Source organism: Rattus norvegicus, chromosome 1 (assembly GCF_036323735.1).
Source record: "Rattus norvegicus strain BN/NHsdMcwi chromosome 1, GRCr8, whole genome shotgun sequence".
Taxonomy (NCBI): domain Eukaryota; kingdom Metazoa; phylum Chordata; class Mammalia; order Rodentia; family Muridae; genus Rattus; species Rattus norvegicus.
Genome location: NC_086019.1, coordinates 190,632,378 through 190,652,985, shown reverse-complemented (window position 1 = coordinate 190,652,985; position 20,608 = coordinate 190,632,378). Strand labels below are relative to the sequence as shown.

Below are 20,608 nucleotides of genomic sequence, written 5' to 3'. Positions count from 1 at the left end.
GAAATGGTTTTTTCTCAGGTCTAACACCAGCTGGCTCTACACAGTGATTCCATGCCAGCCAGGGCTCCAAAGTAAGACGGTGTCTCAAAGCAAAGAAAGAGAAAGAACGAATAATGTGGACAAGGATAAGGAGGGGACAAACTCTGCTCTGTCTTCTAGGCCAGTCTCAAACTTGTGATCCCCTTCTTCAGCCTTCCAAACAGCTAAGATTACAGGCGCGCGCCCCAGCACCAAGCTAAGAATTCTGCCTACTTTGAAGTTAGAGAGAGAGAGAGTATGTATGTATGTATGTATGTATGTATGTGTGTATGTATGTATGTGTGTATGCATGCATGTACGTACGTACGTATGTGTGTATGCACAGGAGTGCCTTGGGGGCAGAGGGTGGAGTGGTGGGCATACAGAGCTTGTATGAGGACAATCACTGGAGTTGGTTGGTTCTCTCCTTCCACCGTGTGGGTCTTGGTAATTGAACTCAGGTGCTCAGGCCTGACAGCAAATGCTTTGACCTGATGAGCCATCTCATGAGCCCCAAGAATTGTCCTTCTAAAGCTCCCAGAGACCCCACCGATGTCTGCAAATGGGAAAACAAAGACACAGAGAGGTTAAATAACTTGTCTGAGGACACACAACCAACAAAGTGGGGGAGGAACTAAAACCTGGGCTCCAGGCAGCTGGATTCCAGAACCTTCTCCTTAAACCACTGTCTAATCAATGGTTTGATTCTAATAAAGACACATTTTCAAAAAGTGAAAAAGATACTTTATTTGGTTTGTTTTCCTCTGTGTAGCTCTGGCTGTCCTGGAACTGGTTTTGTAGACCAGGTTGGGCTTGAATTTGAGATCCACCAGCATCTGCCTCCGGAGTGCTGGAATCAAAAGCGGGCGTCACCATGCCTAGAAAGATACTTTTGTTAATGCTAAGTGGATGCTGTGCAGAAGGTAGACTAGAGCAGGGTGGCAGCGAGACTAAAAGCTGTGCTGATGTGTATGGAGTTTGTTTGTTTGTCTATTGTTGTTGTTTTGTTTGACCTGGTTTAGTCTGTTATTTATTTTTGATAAAGTCTCATTATGTTGCCCAGGCTGGCCTTTAACTTAAGATCCTCCTGCTTCAGCCTCCCTGAGTGCTTGGGCTACAGGCCTGTGACACCATATGTGGTACTTTGGACAGGGATGTATACTGCTACACAGAACAGTTACCTCCCTACCTCACAGAGCTTTCAAAAGGCACTTGAAGTTCTCCACAAGCTCTGTGCAGGGTCTGGTCCAGAGAAGACACAATGCCTGGGAAAGAAAAGAGTGCAGAGGGAGAGGCCTGGCAGATGACTCAGTGCAAATTCTTGTCTCTGTTTGCCCAGCTGGGGTCTGTGTGGAGATCATGGGTCCTGTGACCTTGAAACAGATACCCTGGAGCCTCTGTTTTCCTTCTTGGAGGAATAAGGAAATAACAGGACGTCACATGTTGGCTCTGGGCTAAGCCCTGTCACACACGTACAGGTGTTCTCGTTGTCCTGGAATTACACAGGAACAAACTGAAACTTGGAAGGTGACAACATGGAGTGCCGTGGTGAAGCAGGGACGTCTCAGTGTGCCTTTGGGAAGGAAAAGAAAGGTGGGACAGTCGTGTTTCCATGTGTCCCATGTCCTGATTGTCCTGCCATCTTGCTGGACATTCAGGACAGTAGTAAGCTCTTTACAGTCTGTTCCCCTATAACCTGACTCCGACCCTATGTCACAGGAGAGGAAACATTTCCTGTCATGGTGATCAAGCCGCACAGATCCGTCCCAAGGACATCATTTTCTGCACTTCTTTGTTTCTTTTATGCTTTGTTTTAAGATTGATCTGGGGTCAGAGCCTCACTGTGTAACCCAGGCTGGCCTTGTTTTTTTGTTTTTTGTTTTTCTTTTTTTTTTTTTTTTTCGGAGCTGGGGATCGAACCCAGGGCCTTGTGTTTGCTAGGCAAGCGCTCTACCACTGAGCTAAATCCCCAACCCCGATCAGGCTGGCCTTGTTAATCTTGTTGACACATTAAAGAACTACACAAACAAATCGGACATAATCCAGCAAGGCAGTTTCTTTTTATAGTCATGACCCAAACCAGGCTAGCAAGCACACTGGAGCAGGAAGTTCATGTAATTGTTATTCCAACTTTAGTGGTGACTGAGTCTTGCCTCATTGGTAGGAGCTTGACCTCATCATCTGAAAATACTGGCTAATTTATAATCACACACAAAGGAATTGAGAAAAATGGAGGGCCCTGTGTCATCACATTCTGGGACTTAGCAAGGTTTTATATAAAACCAGATAGGGAAGATTAAAAGGTTTTGGGGGGGGTTGGGGATTTAGCTCAGTGGTAGAGCGCTTGCCTAGGAAGCGCAAGGCCCTGGGTTCGGTCCCCAGCTCCAAAAAAAAGAACAAAAAAAAAAAAAAAAACAAAAAAAAAAAACTGGGACTGGGGGGGGGGGGGGCTGGAGAGATGGCTCAGTGGTTAAGAGCACTGACTGCTCTTCCAGAGGTCCTGAGTTCAAATCCCAGCAACCACATGGTGGCTTGCAACCATCTGTCATGGGATCTGGTGCCCTCTTCTGATGTGTCTGAAGATAACTACAGTGTACTTACGTATAATAAGTAAATTTTTTAAAGTTTTTTTTTTTTTTTAACATTTTACAGTGTGAGATCTATGGAACATTGGCCCTTGGTGGGCTAGCCACCTTAGATGATGATGATGGCGGTGGTGGTGGTGGTGATGATGATGATGATGATGATGATGATAATAAAAAGTTTCTCAGAGCCTTGACTTGAAATCCTGCTGTTCCAGCCTCTGGTGCTGGGGTTTCAAGCTGGTGCCACCACACCAGGCAGCTTTGCCTCAAGTGTTCTTCCCTTGTGTTTATTTCTGCTTTTGGGATTAGACCCAGAGCCCTAGACATGCTATTCTCTACTCTGAGTTCCATCTCTAGTCTTCTTTTAACTTTTCGTCTTAGGACAGAGTCTCACCAGAGCTTCCCAGGCTAGACTTAAATTCATTCTGTAGCCCAGACAGGCTTTGAATTTGCTTTGTCTCCTTAGTAACTGAAACTTCTCATTCTTGCCACCAGGGCCAGGCTTCATAATGTTATCCTCTCTGGAGTTCAACTAGCCCAACACTGCTCTGATTTGAGGTTTACATTTTGTTTTACTCTGTTCTGTCTGCCTGCCTGTTTGTCTGTCTATCTACCATATATATATATATATATATATATATATATATATATATATATATATATATGTATGTTTGTATGTTTGTGTAGGACTGTGATATATGCACTCCCTCTGTGGTCATCTATGTGTGTGTGAACATTTGTGTGTGCGCCTGTGTGTGTGTATGTGTGTCTGAGTGTTTGTGCATTCGTTCCTATGAGTGTGCACCTGCATGTGTGCATGCCCCCCCCGTGTGTATGTGTGTGTGTGTGTGTGTGTGTGTGTGTGTGTGTGTGTGTGTGTGTGTTTGCAGAGGATGCTGGCTTGCTTCCCTTGAAACAGGGTCTGTTACTGAACTTGAAGCTAGGCTGACAGCCAATAAGCAGTCCTGCTGTCTGCATCAGCAGTGTCCACGGGGTCGGGGTCAGAGGTGTGTACCCAGCATGCCTGGCTTTTTACCTGAGTGCGGGGATCTTAACGCAGCCATTCCTGCTTATGCAGCAGGTGCTCTCACCCACAAGCCATCTCTCCCGCCCCTGTGCTGGGGCTTTAAAGCAAGTACTCGACACAGGGATCTGGAAAAGAGACGCTTGGTTTTGTTTTTGCTCAGGGAAGCAAGCAGCAAATAGAAACACAGCCTCTTAACAAGAGTGACCATGGTCCTCCAGCAGGCCTAGGGGTCTGGTCCAATTCATGTGCTGAGACTTGAGTTAGATCAACTAAGAAGCAACTAGCGAGTCCACAGGCTGTGGATATGGGCAGAGGAATTGATATCTGGCCCGGGTTGGGAGGGTTTGGTTTTACTGGAATCCAGTTTTGTTTTGTTTTTAGCTGTGGAATGTTTTGTCTAATTCCCTGCCTGGATACAGCAACGCAGATAGAATTGGTGTGGGCCCCCTCTGGGCTAACATGACTCACAGGGTTTGGATCCTTCCATCAAGAGTAGAAAATTCCCCTTGTCTTAGAGCTCAGGGAGCTATGTGGAAGAGGAGGTGCAAGAGTCAGAGAGTGTGGACGCCACCAAGAAAGCAGTGTCTTCCAGACACAACAGGACTGATGCTCGTATGAACTCACAGATAGGCAGCGTGCCCCCAGGCCCAGGCTCAAGCTGTGTGGGGTACTTTTGTAGACGCTTTGTCTCACGTTGATTTGTTCCGACGTGTATTGTTCTTATTGGCCCTTTGTTTGTTTGCATATTATAGCTTCTGATTTTGTGGTTTTATGGATTTGTGTGTGTGTTGTTGTTAGGACTCAGCCTCTGGACAAATGACTAACTGAGGTGCCGAGTAACATGTCAAAGCAGATGCTGTCGGCCAGCCTCTCTCAGCTTTGCTAGCACCTGCTAGGGAGCAAGCCTGGCTGGTGTACCCCACACGCTACCCTAAACTCTCCAGCCCAAGGCTGGGCTTCCCTTCCCCCAGTCTCTCTGATTTTTTTTTTCTTTTTTTTTTTGGATCTGGGGACCGAACCCAAGGCCATGCAGTTGCTAGGCAAGTGCTCTACCACTGAGCTAAATCCCCAACCTCTGATTCTTATATAACTTGGCCATACCAGTATCTTTGCCTTTTTTATTGCCTCTTGTATACCTCTTATATCTGGGTTCCCAGATACTCTTTTTGTCTCTTGGCCACTTGGTCCAAGGTTCTTCTCTCAGCCCTCTTCTCTCTCTTCTCTTCCTCCCTGTCTCTCCCTGTCTCTTCCACAAGGCCCTGTTCACTCTGGACTTTTACAGATATCTACAATTAAACCTTTTCCCCCATACCTAGGAGCAGTCATGCCCTCCATTTTTTTCATTCCTATTGATGAGGAGGAGGAAGAGGAAGAGGAGGAGGAGGGAGAGGAAGAAGAGGAGGAGGAGGAAGGAGAGGGGGAGGGGAGGAGGAAGGGGAGGAGGAGAAGGATTTACCCATTTGTTTCCTAAACAGTAAAAAGTTGGGTGGGTGTGTGGGTGTGTGGGTGTGTGGGTGTGTGGGTGTGTGGGTGTGTGGGTGGGTGTGTGGGTGGGTGGGTGGGTGGGTCTGCAAGGAGTTGGGGAAGAGAAACCTTAATCAGATTACATTGTATGGAAACTTTTTTTAAAAAAATAAAGAGCAGTAGAAAATTCCATTTCACATTTTCTTATTTGAACTTAAAATTCATACTAATTCCTATCAAATCCACACAAATAACACAAGGGAGGCCAGCATGGACTGAAAAAGTTTTTTTTTCGGAGCTGGGGACCGAACCCAGGGCCTTGCGCTTCCTAGGTAAGCGCTCTACCACTGAGCTAAATCCCCAGCCCCCTGAAAAAGTTTAATATTAATTCATACTTGAATTCATACTGACTGGGTGTGGTAATGCACACCTTTAAACCCAGCACTCAGTGGGTAGAGGCAGATTGATCTAAACTCAACACTAGACACAAACTCCACAAGAGAACCATCATAGGCTGTTCTACAGAGCAAGTTCTAAGCCAGCCACAGCTCAAAGGTGAGACTCTGACTAAAACAAAGAGGGGGGTCAAAGCACAAACACCTGTTTATTTCATTATGCCCTCCACAGCAATGTATTATTTAGAATGTAAAAGTCACATGCAGTTATCGTGTGTGTGTGTGTGTGTGTGTGTGTGTGTGTGTGTGTGTGTGTGTGTGTGTGTGAATGGGCATGGGAGGGTCAGAGGACACTCTGTGGGAGATTTTTCTCTCCCATACTGTTGGGGTCCTGGAAACCGATGAACTCAGGTTGCCAGGCTTGGCGGCAAGTACTTTACCCATTGAGTCATCTTGCCAGCCCACAGTATTTTATTTTAAATCTCCCCCCCCCCCTTTGGTCACAGCAAAAACACTGTGTGGCTGTGTGGGAAACCATGGAAAATTATGACTAATCCTTATACCATTCCCAGCTGCTGTGAAGGCTTTTCCAGGCCTCATGTCCCTGCAGCCTCTCACAATGGAGGTAGATGGGGTTATCCTCTGTTAAAGGGGAAAACTGAAGCAACTAGAGAGGGAAAGTAACATGACCAAGGTCACACAGGAGACACTGGATCTGAGCTGATTTGTAATTCCAGCGTTTAGTATGATGAGGCAGGAGAATTGCAAGTTCAAGGGCTAACCTGGGCTCCATAGAAGGCCTCTGTCAGAAAGCAGGGCAGAGGGAGGTGGATCAGGAATCAGAGTGTGGAATCCAGAGTATTTGCTGTCTCTACCAGATAGCTATCCTCCACCTTGGATGAGGAGGAAGTCCCTGGGAACTCTATTGAAGTAAAGTGAGGGGACTTTCCTTAAAAATAGAAGCCTTGGTTGTGACAGGAACTGCTGACTTAGCGAGAAGTGGGTCAGTGTCTCTCCTCCCTCCCTTTTCAGTGGGTATGCTGCCACTAACTCCTGAGTCTGAACCAGACTACAATGTACAATGTACTCTGTGTGTGTGTATGTGTGTGTATGTATGTGTGTGTGTATGTGTGTGTATGTATGTGTGTGTGTATGTGTGTGTATGTGTGTGTATGTGTGTGTATGTGTGTGTATGTGTAAGTGTGTGTGTGTATATGTGTGTATGTGTGTATGTGTGTATGTGTGTGTATGTGTGTGTATGTGTGTGTGTATGTGTGTGTGTATGTGTGTGTGTGTGTGTGTGTGTGTGTGTGTGTGTGTGTGTGTGTGTGTTCTGCGGCCCTCTGCTCTCTCTGGCCAACATCCCAAAGACTGTTTGTACCCAGATCCTGTCTGCTTCCTCCTCCCCCAGAGGCAGGAGCTTTCCACGTGGAAAAACACAGCTGGGCTTGGGTGAGTCCTGTGAGGGAGGAGAAAGGGGAGGGTGCTCCTCTCTGCTCAGGACTGGTGTATATGGACCCAGTTCTGGAAAAAGGCCAGATTGCATCAGACAGGGCTTGGAGGGCGGGAACCAGCCCCATGGTCTAAGGAGGAGACAGCGTTATAAGTAGGGGTGAGGGAACTGGGAGAGGGCAGACATTTGGAAAACAGGCAAGACTTTGGAGAAAGCAGACCAGGTATGATGGCCACTTTGCCACCAACAGCCCACACTTCCCAGCAACCTGTAAACATAGAGGACGAAGATGGGATCCTGGATGAGTATGACCAGTACAGCCTGGCCCAATCTTATGTCGGTAAGGTCTGCATGGCAGCTCCTTGGTCAGCTTCCCCTCTTCTCACCCCCAACCCCATCTTACCTAATCTATTAGCTAATCTATTCCCAACTCCCAAGTACCCCCTTTCTAGTCTCATCTACTGAGTTTGTCTTCCTTAGCCCCAAGAACTCACAAGTGAGTGTCTCTCCTTCTAGACATGAGTAAACAGCTAGGGTAGAGTGCCTCAGATGTACAGGGTGACCATCACATTCTGGCCATCCTGCCCTACCCACCCCTAAGCTCCCAGCTATTTATTTGCCTGTCCCCTGAACCTCACACACCTCCTCTGCCCTGTTTCCTCTAACGCCTGCTCAACCAGTCGGTGGAGGTCGGAAAGGACGTACCAAGAGAGAAGCTGCTGCCAACACCAACCGCCCCAGCCCTGGTGGGCATGAGAGGAAGCTGCTGACCAAGTTCCAGAACTCTGAAAGGAAAAAGGCCTGGCGCTGAGACAGAGCTGGAGGTGAGGAGTCAAGAGCCAGAGAGGCAGTGAGGGAGGCACTTGCAGCCAAGCAGGACAACCTATGCTTGATTGATCTCTGGGATCCGCATAATGAAAGAGGGGAGAGAACAACTGCAAGCTGTGTTCTTGAGGGGGCCCTGCAGATACCCAGGCAGGGAAGTGATAAGAATGAAAACCCCATTCAGATTGACTTCCATCAACTTGGATCAGATTTCAGGGTGTCTGATGCCAGGAGGGTTCATTGTCAGCATATTTAAAACACAGTTCAACTTGGGAAGAGGTTTCTAGGCAACAATCAGTCCAATTCCGGGAGCACAGTAAAGCGTAAGGTGTGACTACTTGGAAGCTCATTTAAAAGTACACGTGACCCTGAGGGTGGGTTCTGTACAGCTGAAGGACCTAGGATCTAGTGTGGTCTCTACCAATAGCATGGAGTTCAGCAGGTAGATGTGACATCTCTCCTAAGAGCGGGGAATGCTCTAGGGAGGGAAGAGTCTGGGATAATCAGTCTGGAGAATTCGAGTGAGGTCTGCCTCTATAGCAAAAGCTGGGGGGAAGTCTGACTCCACACAGAGCAGAAAGGTCACTGGGTTGTTAACAAAAGTCCACTCTCAGATTTCTAGATGGAATGCAAGTATTTGACTTGCCTCCTCCATTGAGGAGACACTCTGTGTGATCGACATTTCTCGTTCTTAGTGTTTCTCTGTGAGTACAAGGACCTCTGTACCCTCGATGTCCTCCGACCTCCACAAAGTAGCACTTGCCCAGGAGAATACACATGTGCCCACATGCATGCAAACACATCAGCAAATCGGTAAATGAAAAAATAGTGCTGTCATCTACATCTAGAACAATGTGAGACCCATACTTGACTGAAGTTCCCTGGCAACCAAAGGGGAGAAAAGTTTCCCAGAGAGCCTTTCCAATGGAGGGGAAATTTGGTTTATGGAAAGGGAGACTGAGGCAGAGAGAGCCAAGTACTTCTCTAAAGTTATAGAAAATACGAGCAGGAAGGTGGGAATTCAAACTCTGATCTCTGTCCCTTTCATCATCTGCTTTCCCTCTCCACAGATGAGGCCAGACCACGGACACCACACCCAGCAATGGATACAGGACCTTGGAGAAATTAGGAGTTGTAAGCAGGACCTAGGCCTGCTTGATTCTTTCCCACCTAAGTGAGGCTCTGGAGAGGGAACACCAAAAAAAGCCCTTCCGGACCCAGCTAAAGGGCAAGTTAGGAGCGAGAAGCAGAGGGTAGATGGGCAGAGCTAAGAAGGCACCCCCAAAAAGAACAGTGGGAAAAACTGGATGCCCTTGGGTGGCAGTAACAATAAACTGTACAACAGTGACAGCATTTGTGTGTGTGTTGTGCTGTCTTTGTTGTGTTTGTGTGTATTGTATCTTGCTGTGTCCATGGTGTATCTCTCTTAGGAGACTATCTGGATGGGAGTTTTCTTACTGTGTAGCTTAGGGGGCTGTGACCAGTTGTCCAGTATTGTTGCCTTACCTAATGTATGCAGATGCTTTGAGGTGCCTGTTTCTATGGTCTCTTCTGGGGAAATTGCGGTTTCTTTGCAATACTGCCCCAGAGACAAACTGGCCAGTCCCTTCCCCATTCTTGAGCACAATGAGGTCCTATTATGTAGAGCTGCTTTTTGAAGAGAATGTTTCTATTAATACTATTTGCAAAATGACAAAAAAACCCCAACAACCTGAGGTTTAAAATATGCAAAGGATTTGTTTTAAGCAACTGAGGGCTCAAATCCAAGCATGGAATGACAGGCTGGCTTCCAGGGCAGGGTGCTTGGTGAACTGAAGAGAAAGTTCTCCTTAAGCAGGGTGGGTTGGTGGGTGCCAGGACCAGAATTCCAGGCGAACGTGGGGCAAATGAAAAGACAATTGGATACAAGTGTAGAGTTGCCTGAGGGCTGAGTTTGGGCTCCTGTAATTTCACTCAGACGAACAAGGTAGAATGTTCTTTCTTGCACACACAATAGCTCTGTGAGTAAACATCCCTAAGTTGCAGGTGCTAAGTCCATTTTATTGAGGCTGGTCTCAAACTCAAGTGGCCCTCTAGCCTCAACTTCCAGAGCGTTGGTTTCTAGGCATCCTATACCACCACTCCCACTTATCATATTCATTTTTTTTTTCCGGAGCTGAGGACCGAACCCAAGGCCTTGCACTTGCTAGGCAGGCGCTCTACTACTGAGCTAAATCCCCAACCCCTAGGGCAGAGTCTTATTAGAGAAAGAAGATGGGGGATACTGTAAGAAATGGGCAGAAACATTACTCAGCACTCAGACTCAGCCAAAGTAGGAGGAAAGGGCCCTAGCTCCAGCCTCTGTCCCTGTCTCACACACCCAGTTGGTAGAGCTTGGAGGCCATTCACGTAGATAGGGCCAGAGGCTGAGGTACTTACTGAATCAATGACATTACAGCAGGCTGTGAGTCGGCTGGAACTCTTAGAGACATAGTCAGCCACTTTCTGTGCAGCTGGGAACATTAGAACAATTTCTGGTCTGACTGGGTATGGTGGCTCACACCCATAGTCCCAGCATCCAGAAGATAGAGGTGGGCAGTGTTTTATGGGTTTGAGGTCAACCTAGTTCATGTAGTTCCAGAGTTCCAGGCCAGCTGGACTCATAGCAACAGATGCCCTATCGAGAGAGAGAGAGAAAGAGAAAGAGAGAGAGAGAGAGAGAGAGAGAGAGAGAGAGAGCGAGCTTGCTTCTTTCTGGTCCTATCTCAGTGCTCACAGGAACACCTAGTTTCCTTAGTACCAGAGCAATAGGACTGGCTTTCTTGAAGGGTGTTAAATTCTACCTCAGGGCAACGGCTTTCTGTGGTCAGAAACTGACTACAGACCAACCACCTGCTCTGGAAGCAGCTTCTGTTTTTCTGTCCAGGATGCCTGTGATGCCACCCAGCTTGCAAGGCTGAGTCTCTGATGTGCCTTCTCTCTGCCTTCCGTTGCTCTCTTCGCTGGGATGCCACAACAAACTAACAGACTCACAGATTTTTCTTCTGACAGGTAGTTTTCTGAAAATTGTCCTGGTGGTGATGGGGTGGACTTTTTTCATTTTTCTTTTCTTTTTTTTTAGATAAGATCTCACTAAGTAGCCTTGGCTGTGCTGGAATTATGTAGACCAGTAAGGCCTTGAATTCATAGAACTCTGCCTGCCTCTGCCTCTCTTGAGTGCTGATAGTAAAAGTGTGAGCCCAAATCATTCATTGCTTTAACATCTGCTAGTTGCTTGTTTTTTTTTCCAGGGCAGGGCTGAGGCACAGATGTTGTAAAGAGGGACACATGGTACTACTTTGGGCTTTAGAACCTAAAATAGCATTGGTAGCACCACCTCTGGGCAGCGTGCTTGCAGCAGTATGCATCTGGGCGTCGGCTTCAGAAACCATAGCAACAGTTCCCATGTGTTGGACTGCTGTCCTAGGACAGGTTTGTTCATTTGTTTGTTTGTAGCATTTGTTTTCTGCAGAGCATCAAACGCAAGGCTACAACGCAAGGCTACATGCTAAGACCTGCTAAGTCTGCCAGTGTCATCTGCCCCTGCCCTGCAACAGGATTTTACAGTTATGACTCCATTTAATCCTTATAGTAACCCAATGGGATGCACTACTAGTGCTCCCAATTTTCCAAACAGAAATCTAAGGCCCGGGGCTGGGGATTTAGCTCAGTGGTAGAGCACTCAGTGGTAGAGTGGAAGGAAGCACAAGGTCCTGGGTTCGGTCCCCAGCTCCGAAAAAAAAAGAACAAAAAAAAAAAAAAAAAAAAAGAAATCTAAGGCCCAGAGATTTGCAAGTTCATACTACACTATATAGAGTAAGTTACAATGTGCGTCCGTGCTCATTTAGAGTCACACAGCTTCAACCAACACCAGAAGACACCCCGGAAGAGGGCATCAGATCCCATTACAGATGGTTGTGAGCCACTATATGGTTGCTGGGAATTGAACTCAGGACCTCTGGAAGAACAGTCAGTGCTCTTAACCGCTCACCATCTCTCCAGTCCTAACCTATCCATTTTTAAGGATCCATTTGAAAGCAGAACAAACAGCACCTGCTCATGGTTCAGTCACATACTACACCCAACTGGAAGACAGAGGCTGGGGAATGCCACCCTTGGCCGCCAGCCATTTGCTAACCCAAGCTGAGCTAAGCCTCAACAAACACCACATGAAACTATGAGCTCAGGTTTCCAACTCTTGACCTTTTCCCTTCTGGTGGTATGTCTAAGAAACACAGGGTCCTTGCAATGGGCGACCCTAGATTGTAGGTCTTCTAAGGATGGTTTTGAGAGCAACCCCCCTTCTGTCAGAAAATGAAGGTCAGGAAACACTCCATCCCCAGCGTTCATGGTCAGTCCTAGCTGCTGGGCCCTTGAGCACCTGCTTCTTAGGAGATGAACACACCAGGGCTTACTCTTGACCTCTGGGTGACAGCCCTCTGCCTCACCTGTCTCTGGTGCAGCCTCTGTGCCAGGAACTGTTACAGCAATTCTTAGAACCTCGGATATCTCAGATCAGGAAGGACCCTGAGCAGAATGTCCCTCTTTTCTACCCTGTTTTCATCTAGTGCACATAATGTCTGATTCTCTCAGTTTCAGGGATTCCTTATTAGGACTAGAGAAATCTCTGACCTCTTTCCCTTCAGGGCCTTCCAGAAACTTAGGAGATTTCCATAGCTGAAAGGACTCCTAGTCTCTTGCAGAGAATGGAGAAACTTACTATTTTTTAACGCTTGTGGTTTTTCTATAACCAGTCCTTTCTCAAAAATTCAAGGCCTGGCTGGTCAAATGTGTGTGTGTGTGTGTGTGTGTGTGTGTGTGTGTGTGTGTGTGTGTGTGTGTATGTGTGTGTGTGTGTGTGTATGTACATATCATACATTCATATAAATTTCAGGATGACTCAAAGTTAATTTTCAACTAATACTCCTTAAAGATAATGGTAGTAATAGTCATAGCCGTAGCAATTGCTATGCTGGGTGCCGTGGGGCTTCCCCAGAGTCATCTCTCACACAGCATTCCTTCCAGTTCTGTCCCATGAGGCATATTTGCTATATTGTGTTTACTTAGCATTGAAAAATCACCCCTTTACCTTTTTTACTCAAATGCATTTAAAAAAGAAACTATGTAGTCACCCTAAATAGGAAGCCACGGTGAAACCCATAAGCACAAGTTCACTCTGGCCAAGTATGGTGCTTACCACTATAAGCCTGGCTTTGGGGGGACTGAGGCAGAGGGACTACTGTCTCAAAACACAAGACAAACAAAACTTACATACAAATTTAACTTCTTTTAAAAGTTCATCTAAGCCAGGCAGGATGGTTCATGACTTTAATCCCAAGCACTCAGGAGGCAGAGGCAGGCTGATCTCTGGGAGTTCAAGGGCAGCCTGGTCTACATCGTGAGTTCCAGGACAGTCAGGACTATATAGTGAGATCCTGTCTAAAAACAAGCTACAAAAACAAGAACAAAAGGTATATGTGCCTTTCTACAATGACCAAGAGTCACAATTGTGCACACTAGGAAGACAGTGCAGTGTGGTACCAGAACAAGAAAAAGTATACATAGTGTGGCCACGGATGGATGGCCTCCAACTTACAATAGTTCAACTTGTTCTTTTTTTTTTTTTTTTTTTTCATCTTTATTAACTTGGGTATTTCCTATCAACTTGTTCTTTTTGAGGCAAGGTCTCACTATAGAACCCTGGCTGGCCTCCTCTTGCCTCTGGCTCCTGAATGCTGGGATTAAAGACACACCTGGCCTCCATTACGTTACAGTGGTGCAAAAGTCATTCACGGTCAACAGAGAGTGTGCTCTTGCTTTGAGACAGTCCCTTGGAATCCAGGCTACGAACTTGGTATTTCTTTGAGCATGACCCTGAACTTCTTTGAGTATTAATGTTGAGGGGAGGCCTAGGTGCCACAGTGTGTGTGTGTGTGTGTGTGTGTGTGTGTGTGTGTGTGTGTGTGTGTGATCAGAGGACAGTTTTTCTGGGATCAGTTCTTTCCTTCCCTCTTTACGATCCTTCTGAAACCAAGTAGGGTTGTCAAGATCGTCTGGCAAGCGCCTTTCATCCTCTAAGTTGTCTTGCTGCACCCAACTTTGGGCTTCTGAACCTCCTGCCTCCCGTGTTTGAGTGCTGGCATTACAAGTGAACACTGCTGGCCCAGAATGAGAACACACACCCTTAATCCTACCATGTGGGAGGCAGAGGCAGGTGGCTCTCTGTGAGTTCAGCCTGATCTAAAGAGCGAGTTCTAGGACAACCTGGGCTAAATAGAAAGATCCTGCCTCTTCCACTCACCCCAAAAAAGCACATCACTGCTCTGCATTTTTTTAGGTGAAGGGATCAATCCCAGGGCTTCATGCGTGCTAAGCAAGCGCTCGACCAACAGAGCCATAGCTCCAAGTCAGCATTTTAACTTTAAAAATAATTACACTAATCTATTATTTACTGTGAGTGAGTGTGATGGTGTATGGTACACGTGTGAAAGTCAGGACAACTCTCCGAAGTCAGTTCTTGCCTTCCACTCTGTAGGTCCTGGGGATTGAACTCAGAACATGAGGCTTAGCGACAAGCACCTTTACCTGCTGAGCCATTTTGCTGCCTCTCCCTATTTTTAAAATTACATTTATTTACTTATTTAATGTGTGGGGGAGACTACAGTATGCATGTGCAAATCAGAGGGCAACCTGTGGGAGTCAGGACTCGACTCCGTTCAGCGCCTTTGACTTGGTAACAAGTGCCTTTTGTTAGAGCTACCTCACTGGTCTTATTTTATTATATATTTAAAAATATTTGCTTTTATTCTCATGTGTATGGGTGTTTTGCCTACATGTATGTCTGAGCAGCATGTGTATTCGGTGTCCATCGAGGCCAGAAGAGGGTGTTGGATTGCCTGGAACTGGAACTATAGATGCTTGTGAGATGCCATGTGGGCGCTGGGGGTTGAAGCATCATCTTCTAGAAGAGCAGCAAGTCCTTAACCACTGAGCCATCTCTCCAGCCCTTTTCAAAATACCAATGAGTTAATTATTTAAACATTTAGAAGGTCCTAGTTTGCTCCTGTTCTTGTTAGGAACACTATGACCAAGACGAACATAGGGAGGGTTTGTTTTGTCTTAGTCACTTAGCAGGTCACAGTCCATCACTGAGGGAAGTCAGCACAAGAATCAAGCAGGAAAGTCAGGAATCATGGAGGGCCGCTGCTTACTTCCTGCTCCCTCTGACTTATGTCTGGCCAGATTTCTTTCTTCTCTGGTTTTTTTTTTTTTGGTTCTTTTTTTTGGAGCTGGGGACCGAACCCAGGGCCTTGTGCTTCCTAGGTAAGCGCTCTATCACTGAGCTAAATCCCCAGCCCCTTTCTTCTCTGTTTAAACGTTGAGTGTGTGAGTATGGCAGCGCACAGAGGGCAGGCGCCAAGTCAGATCCCCCAGGAGGTGGAGTTAAAGGTGACTGTGAGCTGGGTGCTGGAACCCACACTGGCGTCCTCTGCAACAGTCACATGTACTCTCAGCCGCTAAGCACAGGTCCCTCAGCCCCTCAGTCAGCTTATGCAGCCTGGACTCACCAGTGGAGGGAGGGACGCACTTACAGAGAGCTGGCCCTCCCACATCAGTTAGCAATCAAGAAAACGACAGATATGTACACAGGCCAGTCTGAGCCAGGCGATTCCTCAGCTGAGGCTCACTCTTCCCAGGTAACTAGTTTATGTCAAGGTGTCAATAAAACTAATCAGTAATACACAGGTTTTACAGTGTAGCCAGGCTGGCCAGGAATTCATGATTCCCCTGACCCAAGCTCCCCTGTGCTAATGTTGCAGGTGTGTGATAATGCCCCCCAACTTTTTTATTTCCTGCTTATTTTTTTCAGCATACAGTAGAATCATCAAAGCATGAACCCATCATAAACTAGGTGAAGTGCTCCAGCTGCCTCCCGCTGTTCTCTAGATTGACAGACAGCTTTTACCCCAATTTCATGCCAAAAGTCTACACTTCTCTGGGGACACCTACAGCAAGTCCTGTGATTTATCCCGATACTGTTATGAATTTAGTGCAGACTTCACAGTAAAGGCCAAGCCTGCTGTCACCACAGAAGCCAAGCCAAAGCCTGAGGCCTTCCTCACTTCTAACCCACTAAGACAGGTCAGGGACTGCCACGAGGGCACAAAGGCAAACTGGCTCTGGGCCCTGTGCAATGGACGCATGGTGTGCGACTGCATTCCCCTTGCCCTCTCTAACAGCTTTGCCATAAGACATTAGATTAGGCCATCAGGGCAGAGTGCTTACAGAGTAGAGAAGACCCCTGTGATTGATATACCCAAGCTAACATTAGAGGTGGCTGCACAAATGACAAAGGCAGAGGAGGATTGCTATTGAGGGAAAACTTTGACCCATAAAACGTCCTTGGTAAACCCCCAAAACCAACTTAGATTTTGGGCAATCTGCCAGAGCAAAACCCACAAAGCCTCTGTGTGTGTGTGTGTGTGTGTGTGTGTGTGTGTGTGTGTGTGTGCTTATGTGCTTGTGTGAGTGCATGTATGTATTAGTGTGGGAATTGAACCCAGGACCTTCACACATGTTATAGCTTATACCACTGAGCTATACTCTCAACCCTTGTTTCCTCTTAATGGACCTAAAAATTGCTAGATTTGGAGGTAACTACTAGGCAATACGTTGCTGACTCCCATTAGCTGTAACATCTCTGATCTGTGGCCTATGAAGACAGTTGCCAAGGTTCTTTTGCAGAAACTTGAAGGATGCTTTTGCTGGTAGCATCAGAATCACTTGAGCCTACAGGTGGACCATAAGCATGAGATGAGAAGCTTGGCAACTCTCTTCTCCTGTTGTTCCTGCCCCTTTTGCTTCCTCACAGTTTGAACTAAATTCTACTCTGCTTTGCAGAGAGACATGTTGCTTATGGGAGAAGTGTTTAGTCCAAGGTAATTAGAGAACTTGGCCTATTTCTCATTGAATCATTTCTTCTTTCCCATCCTTGGGCTTTCTCTGCATCACAGCAGCTAAAGACTGTACAGTCTCTCAGCCTTACCCTTGGGCTGAAACCAACCCTGAGGACAAAGCATTTATGGAAGAGGATGACATCAAGCCAGGTATGGGGTCCTGTGATCTCATCCCTGGTAAAGTAGAGACCGGAGGATGTGAAACTCAAAGCCAGTCTTGGTTATACAGTAAAGTCAGGCCAGTCTGAGTTGTGTGAGATGGGAGAGGGTGGAGGAGCCAATGCTGGCCATGGTGGTACATGCCTGTAATCTCAACATTTAGGAGGCAATGGCAGAAAGACTGCAATATGTTTAAGGCAAGCCAGATGAGGCAGGGTAACTACATCAAGAATCAAAGCCAGAAGCTGAGATGTAACTCAATTGGCAGAGTGTTTACCTGGTATTCTCAAGACCTTGTACTCTATTCCCTGTGTCTCATAAACCAGAGATGTAGACGAGAGAGTCAGGAGTTCAGGATCATCTAACTACAGTGAGTTCAAGGCCAGCCTGGAAAACATGTCTCAATAATAATAATAATGATAATAATAATAATAATAATGATGATGATGATGATGATGATGATGATGACATCAACAACAGAAGAAGCTCAGTTTCTGGGGTTAAGCTACTGCTTCCAGGTCAGGATGATCACTCAAAGCAAGGAAAAGCACCTTTACTTTAAAAATTGTGCCCCTGACCAGTGCTTTAGTTCAATTTAGAAAACCAAAGTCTGTTGTCTTTGCTAAGTGAGCAGCTTGTTGACCTCTTTGGCCTATACCAGCTCCCTTCCCCTCCACAGATGAAGTCCCTTCAGGAAGCTTTGTCACCCACTATATAAAACACAGCATGCCCTCAGTTTTTAGGACCCACGTCATCAGAGCCTGCCTCCTGGTAGCAAGTCCAGCTGTACATCCAGGCTTCCCAGAAGCCTCTTCTAGGACTCAATCCTTTGCCGAAAGGGTTCACAAAACTCAGAAACACCTCTGCTTCTGAGGAGTGGTTTAAGAAAAGATGAGCACTCGGAAGCAGCCGAGCACAGGGAAGGTGAGGAAGTGAAGCTCTCTCATCTGTCCCCTTCCCAGGCTCTCCACAGGTTCTTCGCATCTATTTTTATGCTTCTATTATCAGTTCTACCTCAGAGATCACAGCTCCTTTGCCTTTGAAGATTAACTCACCTCCCTTCCCCTCACTGGAGGTTGATGGGGAGGTGAGAGCTAAGAGTTCAACCTTCCAGTGTAAGGGTCCATGATTTGATGAAGACTGACGCCCCAGACTCAATAGTAGGTAAACGCAAAGAGTGTTTTATTCTGCAGAAGTCCAGCACGCTGGGGTCTCCCCATTACCACGATAGAGAGACCCTGAAGACCTGAGACCCATCTCAGGCCCAACTTAAAGCACCTTAGGGGATTGCCGGGGTAGGTGGGCTTCTCTATCTCTAGGCATTCCAGAACCATTACAGGGAGTGGTGGCTGGAAACTGTAGTTGAGGAATCCTGGGGTAGGTGGGCTTTGTCTTACTCTATCTCTAAGGTCATTCCATTTCTGGGGCATGGGTGTTGTGGTAAATATTTAAAAAGAATCCACCAATCTGCACTATAGCTGACTCGGGTGGGCTATATGGTGTCTGTGGGGCATTTTCATCTCAGTCAGCAAAGCATCTTACCCACTGCGCTCCCAATCACCACGCCCGTTACCCCCAGCTATTCTCTGTCCCGGCAGTCTCCTCGTCCCCATTGCTAGCTATATGCCATGGGCACCCTCTCCTGGTGGCTCTCTGCCTCGAACTCTGCTCACATTCCTAGCAACCATCCCCTGTGGTTATTGTCACAATTCCCACTAGTCTGACAAAATCAAAACTCTATAAACTTGGAATCAGATTTATATCTTAAATTCTCAATCCACGAAACATCCACATAATAAATTCACAATCAATTGATAGTGATATAAACTGTCCACCTAGAGAAGATGAATAGTCCTATAAAAATCTATCCCTTAAGGAATATTCATAACTGCCTGTGGCTGTTTAAGGCCACACGGATCTGGGTCGTCTTTCTCTGCCTCCATCTTGGTTCTTCTCCTTCTCTTTTCTTCTCTCCCATCTTCAAAAACTCTGTCCTCGCCTTACTTTTTCACTGCCCAATCACAGGCCTTGCCTTATCTTGTGCCTGCCCTCACCTTTATAGAGACAACAATCTACACATGGGGGCTGGCTGGAAACTGTTGACCCATTGTCCTGTCTCAGGCCAGATGGTAAGGGCAGTTTCTGATTAGCTGCCTGAAGCCTGGGTTTTAGGCCTAGTCTATTTAACTGCCAATTTGAAACCTGTCATGAAATCAGCCTAGTCTTCTCACTAGATCAGGATAGGTTCCTCTGGTGGCCAGTCCCATTTTTCAGAAGCCACCCCAGTAGGTTAAATGCAACTATGACTAAAAAAGTTAGGAAAAGAATACTAGCCTCTGTTCTTACTGCTGGAGAGAAAACTCAAGGGTTTCAGGGGCTCTGTGCCTGGACCTTGGGAAAGAAGGCATGATTGCTTAGGTTGAAGAGATTTGAAGGAGTTACAGGAAAATAATTATACTTTATTTATTCTGGCTGAAGGTTGCTAGGCAGGCAGCCATTAGTCGGCCTTCAGCAAGCACACAGGCACATCTACAAACTGCACACAGGCAGATACAACTACAGACAAATAAATACGCACAGGCAGACAGTTGATGTTGGAGGAGATGGACTATTGGTGTACTTTTTGACTACTTTATTGGGTTCTTTTGCTTACCATCTTTCTCCACCCACCCTTATTCTACCCTAATCCCTTCCAATCCCCCAACACTAGGAAGAAGAGAGAGAAGATTAGATGGGAAAGAGGGCATAGACTTCTTTGAATTATTTCCTTCTGATTAAAGGCATCACGTTCCTTGGGGCAAGTTCAATCTTCATCCTTAGGATATCTCCAAGCAGCAAATGCAACAGCAGGAGTCAGCAGAGGCAGGGACTGACAGCAGTGGGAGCAGGAGCAGCAGCCACCTCCACAACCATCTGAGGGCTCACACATTTATACCCTCTTAAGAGTTGCCAGAATTCCAAATGTAAACTATCTGCTGCTGACAAAAATTATGCCCCTCCTAGAGCACGGGACAAATCATAGTGACTGTCTTAGGGGTTTCTTACTGTGAAGAGACACCATGATCAAGGCAACTCTTATAAAGTGAAACATTTAATTGGGGCTGGCTTACAGTTTCAGAAGTTCAGCCTGTTATCATCATGGTGGGAAGCATGCAGCTTGCAGGCAGATATGGTACTAGAAGAGCTAAGAGTTCCACATCTTGATCCTGGCAGCCAGGAGGAGGCTCTCTTCTGTATTGGGCAGGGTTTGAGCACTAGGAACCCTCAAAGCCCACCAACATGGTGACTCACTTGCTCCAACAAGGCCACACCTATTCCAACAAGACCGCACCTCCTAATAGTGCCACTCTTCCTGGGTCAAGCATATTCAAACCACCACTGAGGCTGTGGACATTCTGAAGCAGCCCCATGTCCCACACCTCACTACAATGGACTCCTCCTACCTCACGGCCATATTTGTACAAAAGCACATTTTAAAAAAAGACTTCGGGCTGGAGAGATGGCTTAGTGGTTAAGAGCACTGACTGCTCTTCCAGAGGTTCTGAGTTCAAATCCCAGCAACCACATGGTGGCTCACAGCCATCTGTAATGAGATCTGATGCCCTCTTCTGGTGTGTCTGAAGACAGCTACAGTGTACTTATATATAAGAAATAAATCTTAAAAAAAAAAAAGACTTCAGTGAAATGATTCCTAATGATACCCTGCT

General features: G+C 46.6%; 1 protein-coding gene across 1 annotated transcript; it reads left to right on the top strand.

Moving 5' to 3' along the window:
* The first annotated feature begins 7,084 nt into the window (after positions 1 to 7,084).
* On the top strand, positions 7,085 to 9,120 carry Nupr1 (nuclear protein 1, transcriptional regulator). Its single transcript, NM_053611.2, has 3 exons — positions 7,085 to 7,282; positions 7,623 to 7,766; positions 8,838 to 9,120. Exons 1-2 carry the CDS (start codon positions 7,171 to 7,173, stop codon positions 7,751 to 7,753), a joined length of 243 nt encoding a protein of 80 aa, NP_446063.1. The 5' UTR covers positions 7,085 to 7,170; the 3' UTR covers positions 7,754 to 7,766; positions 8,838 to 9,120.
* Positions 9,121 to 20,608: the final 11,488 nt, after the last annotated feature.

Excerpts from the sequence above, each read along its gene's own strand:
- Nupr1 (NM_053611.2), top strand. The coding sequence starts at position 7,171 with ATGGCCACTTTGCCACCAACAGCCCACACTTCCCAGCAACCTGTAAAC. Across the intron at positions 7,283-7,622 it reads CCTGGCCCAATCTTATGTCG|TCGGTGGAGGTCGGAAAGGA; the intron begins GTAAGGTCTGCA and ends CTGCTCAACCAG.